A 10,000-nucleotide genomic window follows, 5' to 3' on the forward strand; every position below is an offset into this window, starting at 1 on the left:
CTTTACCTATACCATTAGCATTTGAAGTTGAGGAGAATTTATTGAAAATAACGTATGTCGTTAGCTGTTTAATACTATTATAGCCTGCATTAACAAGAAAATAAATGATTTAGATTTAAAGATCATCTATTGGACATTCTTATCAGCAAAATTACTCATCTAGTCATTCAAAAATAAATGTATGATTTAACTTGTTTACTTACTAGATTTTTGTTTTCTTTTTGGGGTCAGGCATCCTTAAGGGCCCCCACCCTTGTGGACCACTTCACCTACACTACTGCATATTCATATATAGACACACTTATACAAGGGAAGATAAGGGATAGCTTCTCTGAGTGTCACATGCTGGATTTAAGATTATATTACTTAAATGTGGTACTGTATTTGTGTATAAAATACCAGTAGCTTTGTTTGAAGAGTAATATGAAATTATATGAATACACATGCTCAATACCACTATCAAATTAATTTAAAATATGCCAAATGGGCATTGTTTCACAAAATTATTTGGAGCTGAAAGTGAGTCTGATGTAACTGAATAAATTGTGTTTCATAATATTATATTCATTTTATATATATTAAAATAAAACTGAATTATAAGTTAATGAAATACCTAAGTTATTTCTTTTTTTAAACTACATTTCTGTTTTTATTCTACTTTATTGGGATAGAAAATTTACCATATTGATGTTAAAATAATATAGCATACCATTTCACATGGAAAGTGTAATAGGAAGGACACTAACATTTGAACTCTGAGAAACAAATAGTGTACGCAATGCACCTCTGATTTTCAGAATTACTCCATCTCTAATTTTTTCAGATAAAATACTCAGTTTTACCTTTATATTGTAATTTTCCAATTACTATTGTTTTTTTATGCTGTACTGAGGATGTTCCATTCTTCCAGATCAGTAATAGCCAGATAATATATTTCACTGAAAAGTACTAGTCATATTTTATTGATGCAAGAATATTGCTTTCACCATGTATAATATAATTAATCTGTATATTTTTTAGGTATACTAGTGAAACAAAGAAATGAGAAAAATGCAAAAGTTTATTTGTTGAAAAGTTTAGTATAAAAAATAATAATGTCTTTTACAAAGTTATGGCACAAAACGTTAGATAAGTTAGTGTTTTACCCATCCGCAACCACACTATATGCAAACGGGAGCAGCCAACTAGAACAAGTTAGAAGCAAAAATATAATGGAATGCTGGGAATACTCCTTTTACAATTACTGATAATTCAAGAAAATAAAAGTGAATAAGTAAAATTACTTCCAAGGAGAAAAAAAAAAGAATTAGAATCATGACATTCTTAGTGAAAAAAATAGAAAATGGGAGAGTTCAAGTATAAACAAAGAATTTTAGATAAGATGATCACCAGACCGAACGGGTGATGAATGAACCACATTCAGAGAAGGTAGAGCCTAGGTACTGGATGTAGCTGGGAGAGGAGAAAGTTTTAAACTGACAATGTCTAGAGAACACAAAAAAGTCCCTACAGAACATTTAAAGAAATTTGACAAGCTTAAATCATACAATATAAATTACCAATGAATGAGCAAATCAAGTTTGACAATCCCTTTTGCCTGGGATCTGGAGCTTCAGTAAATAAAATTTTAGATCACAAAATTAAAGACTAAAAGTTCAACACCACACAACATCACACACAAGATACCCACTTGTTGTACTGTTGCACATTAGTTGAAGCCACTAATGTTTAGGATCCAGTATTGGCATAACTTGAGCAAGATAAAAACCCTTGTCACTATTAAGTCATATGGTAGATGAATTGATGTGGTTCATCAGCTCCATAAAGCTAAAGATTTATAATCATAAATATACACCTAAGAACCAATTTTCTCAAACCTGACATCCCCTTCCCCTCACACTTCTTTAAAAGGTTGACACAGCAGAGTATTAACAAAATATTATCATAACGAGACATACAGTATATATACAGATTATGCATAATATGCTGCAAGACTGCAGCAAATGGAATGGTATGAATGATAAACATAACTTAGGGAATTCTTGAGAAAATGAAATCTTAGAGTCGACCATCATAGCAATAGCAAGGAATGCTAGGCCGACTAGTACCAGTAATTACATCTAAGCAGAATAGGGACTTTAGCAAGTTTTACAAACATTGAATTTATGCTTAAGTGAAATTTTGAATAAGAGAAAATCTCACTCAGTGCTGTAGACTGTTAGACACTGAAATGAGCATTTACACCTGTTAAGATATTAAATTGCTTAGTCCAAACTATGCAAAAAGATGCTATAATATGGTACAAGAATTGTGTTCATAAAAGATTCTTACACTTTATTCCTGTTTGGCAATGTTTACTTTACACTAATTAAATATTACACAAATGTGAGATAATAAGTTTTTAAAGATACAAAAAAGTCTTTCTGAACACAATTTTAACACAACCAACTCAAGAGACCAACTCTTTTGTCTTTTGAAGGCCAACTTTTAATTCTGTAGCAGTGAAGAGACAGAGCATTTTTTACCATCTTTCTTTGAGCTGTTATTGAAAGATTCGTCATGATTACTTTCCATGCGTCAAATCTCATCACTTTAATCACTGATGCTATTGAACACAACCTTTCAAACTTTATTAAGGCCTAACTGATTGCCAAGAGTTTTCCATACTTATAAAACCAACGCCACAGAATTTCCATCACAAAATTATACTGATAATATCAGTGTTTCCAATACCATATATCTCTGAAAATTACAGTTCTTAAATATTTAGCTGTAGAGTAAAAAGTCTCAAAAGCTTATCAAAATGGAGAATAATTCACTGACAACATTTATAAGAAACCTGCTACACTTAGCCAGGAACACCCAGACATCTACTGTTATGGCTGGTACTGCCTATACATACATATATATATATTTTTTTTGCAAATTTATTTATTTATTTTTTCAATGCCAAAATCAATATTACATCTTTCTTTACTAATACCCCTTCAGTCATAAACCATAAAGTAATGATTAAAAGTTATTATCTAATATTCCATTTAAGATTACTTTTATTTGAATAAGGCATAGCAGTTGAACAGATGATGCGATTAGGGTCAAAACAGCTTTTACTTTACAGTTCTTACAGACTTGCAATTACTCAGCAATATATGGTATGACAGTTAAGTGTTCAAAGTGGTCTTATATACAACCTCTGAGATACTGCACACATCAAAGTGATTTATACAACTAAAGATACAAAACATATACTTAAACACATATGAAAGTTCTATTGAAAACACAGAGCATGTGTTTCACTGGGTTTGGCACATTCTTTCAAAATCTATTAAACATTCATATGTAAAATATTCTATTCTACGGGATGTTACAGCTTATATAAGAGGGAAGAGCACAGTTAATTAATGATACAAGTTTGTGAGTACCCAAATGGCATGGAAGTACTATAACAGCAACAAAAAGCACATGGGTAAAGACACAACATCTACAACCTGGGTATGATGATAAAGAGAAAAACCCGGAAACCTACATAAATAAATGTAAGGTCCCATGAGTCCATACCAGCAAGTGAATCACAATAAAAAAAAAAAAAATAATAATAATAATCTGTAATGTAATTTAAATGAATGAATCTGTGATTATGTATACCAACAAGTGAGTTTATTCATAAACTAAAACATCCTATATACCAACAATCTTACTTTCCCGAGTGACGATATTAACAAGGGCAGATGTAACATCAGGGAAATACAAATCCATACTATCGCAATATTGAGCACACACAGAAGTCTTTGGCACATCCTTCTTGCTCACATATGACAGGCAGGAGTAACTAAACAATTGAGCAAAAGTAAAGCAAATAAATTCTTTGACATTTTATCTTTGATAAGAATTAATGAGCCAATGTTATGCCCTGCCACCCACAATGGCATAAAATATTGAGCTATGTTGTCATCAGCAATGAGGTTAATTTCATTATTGTTCTAATGACTTGTAGATCTATAAACTACAAACAGGCATTTTTTTGTATCATCTATTGCTTGAAACAGTTTCACAAAGTGGGTAAATACTACAAAAATGCCATTTAAAAAAAGAAAGAAAATAAAGCTCAAAGTTATAATACCCAAATTTGTCTTTACAGTTTCAAAGTGAGAAGATCGTTCTGATCAATTTCATCCATCGCAAAACCAAAGAAATTGTCTTCAATTATTAAAATCTGAAAACAGAGCATGCTTTCGCTATTTGGTTATCATCCACTTTGCAGATTTTTACCAACCTGATTACTGCCAAAAATATATTTAATTACCCCATCAGAATTTTTCACATAAACCTGAAAAGGGAAGAAAAGTCCGAACACAACTTTGATTAACAACCTGCTTCACCCAAAACTTGCAATTCCTTTCATAGTTTATCTCCATTACAAATTTCCCTACACTACACCATCTAACCCCTCAATACTGTTTCACTTGGTAGATGAAGCACTTATGGATTATAAATTAGAAGTTGGCAATATTGATAAATACATTAATGAACAAAGAATGAAATAATCACAAACAACAATGTTTCATCCAAATGCACATGTATGGAGATGAGGAGAAAGTAGTGTTAAAATCTTAAGAGTTGCAGAAATGAATGAACAAATAATGTGAACTTCTAAAACTGTTCATGGCTCTTCACTATACTCTATATCATTTATCAATGAAAATGGTACCAGTTAACTGAGCTTAGAGCTGTGTATAGGGCATTCTTGCTGACTCATGCCTTTCTGCTGTTGAGCTGAACTGATATCATGACTTATGTCTTTTAAAAAGAGCACCACAGTATTAATAAAAATTCACAACTGTTAAAAGGATACTTCTGCAACTACAATTCATTGCAATACAGTACAAATGATTCCATGAATAAATAAGTATTCCTGTTATAACCAACATAACCCCATTCTACATAACTGCAGCAACCAAATCACAACCTTGTCGAAACAGCTACCTCAAAGAAAATAACATCAAATTGCAGTTGAGCATTGTAAATACCATTAGTGTTCTGCACCTCAAGTGGTCAGCTTTTTCTCTGAGAAGACTGATTGTATGAAAATAAATCTTATGTCACAGTATTAAAACTGCACAGTTGGTATTTTACTTCATGAGGATAACTCATTTGCCATCTATGTGGCAACTACCCTAATGACCATTTTGCACATTCTGAATTTTACACTCACTAATTTTAAGACATTGAATCCTGAATTCTAACTGACTTACTAGATTTGTTTAAATGAAACTTTACTTTTTTGGGAAAAAAAAAAATACCAGAAAGATATCTAGCTCATGTTGTACTTCATGTGGAGAACATCGTTCAGGTGTGTATCATCGGCAAGACCCATCTTCTGTCGGGCCTGGCGAGCATCTACGCAGAGGTCGTGGGCATAGGCGCAGGTGGCAGGCACGGCGAGGATCTTGCGTGCCAGAAGTCGCAGCGTAGAAAGTCCTGATGCTGAGGTGCCAGACCACCATCCGAGTATGTCGTCATCGTCCAGGTGCACCTGCGGGATTTCAAGCCATGAGACACCGGTCGCTATGGTCGAACACAAGCAATTACAGGCAACCTTAAGTGTCTGACCCAAAGTTTGATATGGTCAGGTAATGACCTTTAATATGCAATTAAAATATTTTGAATTTAAAAAGCGTACAAAATATGAGAATTACGTGCAAGTGCGCGTCACACGTCTCTCACTCTCTTTCTCTCGCACGCACGCGCGTGCACACACTCACACACACACACACACACACACACACACACACACACACACACACGTATATGTTATGTGCCGTTTGTGTGTGTATGGGCTAGCGTTTGTGTATTTGCATCAGCGAATGTGCAGGCTTCTCCTCTTTTCAGCCTCAGCGCACTGACCGTACCTTCATGTTGACGTAAGCCATGATCTCTTCGCTATCAGACACGGACGTATCTGGCGCTGGATTGTCCATATACTCGCGGAAGGGATGGGCCTCGTGGGCATTGTTGGTGTCATTGCCTGCGTTGTGGGAGTTGTTGTACTGGCGTCTTGTCGTCTTCAGGTTGAGGACGCCCGAGTTGGCTTCCGTCACGGCCACGGACTTCATCATTTCCAGGACGTGGCGGTGCACCTCGGTCTTCTCCGTCTCACTCAGAACCTGCGGGGAAGAAGGAGGGGTTTAGTGCTAAGGACGAACGGGGGGACATAAAGGTAGGCCTATGTGTAAAGGAAGGAGTTATCATGCTGGATATTTTGCCGTATGACCTCTTCAGCTGGGCAGTTTTAATAAGATAGCAGATGTACTGTAAAGAGGTATTGTTTTGATTGAAACAACACCGAAGGGGTTTTGGACTTCTTTAAATGTGCTAAAACTGTCTATCGGTCTGTTTGTCCGGCTGGCTACCTGCCCTCTCTCTCTCTCTCTCTCTCCCTCCCTCCCTCTCTCCCTCTCTCTCTCTCTCTCTCTCTCTCTCTCTCTCTCTCTCTCTCTCTCTCTCTCTCTCTCTCTCTCTCTCTCTCTCTCTCTCTCTCTCTCCCTTTCTTTTTTCCTCCCTCCGTCAATATTTCCCATTCTCTTTTCCTCCCTCCTTCGCCTCTCTTTCCCTCTCTCCTTCTCCCTCCCCTCTCAATTTCGCAACTCGAGGAACCGCCACAGAGTTGCAAATGGTTATCGCACGTCCCGCTGCCTCGCCCGTGCCCCAGGTGTCCGGTCCGTCTGAGAGTTCCACAGCGCTTCTGCAACGTTCCCCTCCCTCACCGCCTCCCCCCTGTAGTATCACCCTGCCAATACACAAGATATGCAACGGATCTCCCAAGCTCATCTCTTAAAATAGCGCGAGTGAGCGGTCACGGCGGAGCGAGCTGGGACGCGAGAAAGGTGGTTGCGACCAGGGTGTGAGGGCCAAACGGTCGGCCTTCTAATGTAACTAGTTTTTGTTGAAATTTCTAACCTAATGCTATATACCCTTTCCCTATCATACGTGGTGGTTCATGTGCGGCCGGGTCAGTGTGTGTGTGTGTGTGTGTGTGTGTGTGTGTGTGTGTGTGTGTGTGTGTGTGTGTGTGTGTGTGTGTGTGTGTGTGTGTGTGTGTGTGTGTGCGTGCGTGCGTGTGTGCGCGTGTGTGTACGCGTGTGCGTGTGCGCGTGTGTCCGTGCGTGCATGTGCAGGTGTGTCCGTGTTTGTCTATGCACATATTCACTGTGGAGGCGCGCGCGCGCGCGCGCGCGTGTGTGTGTGTGTGTGTGCGTGATGGGCGTGTACTGCACAAGTGGAAGGGGATGGGTGAGTGGCCGATAACATTCTTGAGTCCTGCTGCTCAGTGGGTCAGCTTAGGTTATTGTATCGAGAGAATGCGAGTTCATTCATTCGTCAATCAAGTCGACCAGACGTCCTTTAAACATATATAAAACCGATGGTTCCGAATAAGGTTATGAAGCCGTGTATACTACGAGGTTTATTGCATTTGCACTTATCCCTTCATTTTCTTTCTTGATAACTCCAACTCTCTCTCTCTTCTCTTTCTCTATCCCTCTTCTCTCTCTCTCTCTCTCTCTCTCTCTCTCTCTCTCTCTCTCTCTCTCTCTCTCTCTCTCTCTCTCTCTCTCTCTCTCTCTCTCTCTCTCTCTTCCGCTCTCTCTCTCACACACACACGCTGTATATTTGCGAAAATTTCCACACATCTAAAGCATGCTAAGAGGCAGAAGCACGCGATGTGACGCCACGACAGACTCAAAAATCCGCGACACGGGGCCAGTAGGAAAGAAAAAGGGAAAGATCCGCCCACCCGACGCGGCCAGGTGTTGTCCCCGAGGCGCGCCGGGCACGGGCATTTCACGGCGGGCAAGGGCCGGCGGAGGCCCCACGTCGGTCGCAGGGCTCCCGGCGCGCCCCTTGGAGAAAGTCCCCACGGCGGGCCCGGGCACGCAGCCACTGCCCGGGCCCGCAGGCGAATCAACGCGAATTCCCCAACAGATTCCCGGCTGCCACCGCGAAATGCTTTTCTCATTTATCCTCCGGATCTGCCCTCCGCCGGTCACTACAGACTCCTCCTCGCCCACTTCTCTCCCCCTCTCCCTCCTCCCCCTTCCTCCCTCAGCGCCACCTCCTCGCTGCAGCTTAGCCACGCTTTCACCAACACCTACTCAGCGGCGGCATTTGGTGCGGCGAGGCGGAGCCGTTTTTGCTTTCGCGGATCGGCTTCGAAGGCACAAGGGACGCTCGCCATTCATTCTGGGCGGAGAAGGGGGGAAGTAACAGAGGATAAGCGTAGTTGGAAGCACTGTGCGGAGGACACACATGCTTCGAATAACACAGCTCGACACAAGGTTGGAAGTTTTCCCCGCCTCGACAGGTCACGACATTCACACAGGGTATTGTGTGGGAAATCAATAGTTGTGACCCACTGTGCTTGACGTGGATTCATTTGCTCATTATCTGCCCAGTGCTCGGCACCAAACTACATATACTCAATCTCCATGTTTCTCATAAACTTATCCCATGCGCTATTCATCAATCAACGATACTCTCCGTGCTAAAACCCATGCTTAAAGCGTCCCAAGTTTCCAAAGATTTGTAATAAGTGAGCGTGAATTCCTGGCCCGGCGACGCACGGCGGAGGAGGGAATCACATCCCAGCGGGACTGCTGCCGCGTAATGCGAGGCGAGTGGTACGCGCGGCTATTGTGGGGCCGTCACGATAACGTTAATGGAGCCCCCGCCGCACACACCCGGTCACGTCCACCCTACTTGGCAGGGGATTTACGGCCGGGAATAATCCACCGAGCTCCGGGGATTACCTATCATTAATCACCGATCTTCTGGCATGTTCCCCAATCCTCCAGAGAGAAAGTCCTACGACAAACACCACAGGCGAGCACACGGCGCAGAGCCTCGTTCCTACAGAATACGTTTAACGCCGCCCATAACGTCCCTGTGAGCAGCAATAGCTCGCCCTCATTAATCTTGCCTAAAAGCCCGGTCACTCTTGCATTTTCATGCCCCTGCCCCTCGTCTTCGAAACAACTCAGGACACTCACATACTGATACACACCTACAATACACCCAAATCCAGGACGGGCACGAAGCACACTCGAACACCGACGCACACACACACAAAAGGGATAGCCGACACCGTAGACTTTCCTGACCTTTTCCCTCACGCTCCTTCTAAATGTTCCAGCACAGCAAGGCCGTCCGCCATGTTCGGAGCCAGGTTTCCCTTGTCGCCATCATGTCATACACGAACAACAACAAAACCATTGGCTTAAAGAGCACTTACTAATCCCCGGCCATATACCAGAGCCTCCTCGGGGACGGCGATACGAAAGATTAGATACCGGGTTTGTTTCTGGGTACTCGGCGGGTCTCGTGCGTCACGGGGAGAGGCCTTACGCCGGGATCGTGGTGTGTGACGTGAGGAGGGGAAGAATCGTTACCTCTTAATGCCTACGCTAAAACTAGCACATCTAGCATATATATATATATATATATATATATATATATATATATATATATATATATATATATATATATATGTGTGTGTGTGTGTGTGTGTGTGTGTGTGTGTGTGTGTGTGTGTGTTTGTATATATGTATGTATGTATGTATGTATGTATGTATGTATGTATGTATGTATGTATGTATGTATGTATGTATGTATATGTGTATGTATATATATATATATATATATATATATATATATATATATATATATATATATATATATATATATATGCGTGTACATACATGTGGTTATGAACTGACCAGGGCGGTGCGTTTGCTCTAAGGAGAACGCAAGAGGAAAAGAAGAGGAAGTGAGGGCGTGAGGATCACCGGGGAGCGACAACGAGATGGCGAGATACAGCACGCGAAGTCTAAAGGCGGGATGAAAGGCCGCTTCTGAAGGAGAATGGCGGGCGTGGAGACAGGGAGGGAGGGGGGGTTGGGGGAGGAGGGGGAGGGGGGGAGCGAGACGGAGTAGGAGAGAGAAGAAG

At 41.0% G+C, this 10,000-nt stretch overlaps 2 protein-coding genes across 2 annotated transcripts in view; one reads left to right on the forward strand and one right to left on the reverse strand.

Annotated features, from left to right (window-relative positions):
* LOC113817387 (monocarboxylate transporter 9) overlaps positions 1 to 543 on the forward strand; it is a 7,350-nt gene extending 6,807 nt beyond the window's left edge. The window contains exon 7 of the mRNA XM_070145148.1: positions 232 to 543. The gene's annotated coding sequence lies outside the window, so the exon portion shown is untranslated. The remainder of the gene's footprint in view (positions 1 to 231) is intronic.
* A 499-nt stretch (positions 544 to 1,042) lies between these two features.
* LOC113817378 (uncharacterized) overlaps positions 1,043 to 10,000 on the reverse strand; it is a 31,946-nt gene continuing 22,988 nt past the window's right edge. Inside the window, exons 2-3 of the mRNA XM_027369419.2 lie at positions 5,910 to 6,164; positions 1,043 to 5,533 (exon numbers count right to left, since the gene is read on the reverse strand). Coding sequence (XP_027225220.2) covers positions 5,312 to 5,533; positions 5,910 to 6,164 — 477 coding nt within the window. The 3' untranslated portion in view covers positions 1,043 to 5,311. The remainder of the gene's footprint in view (positions 5,534 to 5,909; positions 6,165 to 10,000) is intronic.

This window comes from Penaeus vannamei, chromosome 33 (assembly GCF_042767895.1).
Source record: "Penaeus vannamei isolate JL-2024 chromosome 33, ASM4276789v1, whole genome shotgun sequence".
NCBI classification, from domain to species: Eukaryota; Metazoa; Arthropoda; class Malacostraca; order Decapoda; family Penaeidae; genus Penaeus; species Penaeus vannamei.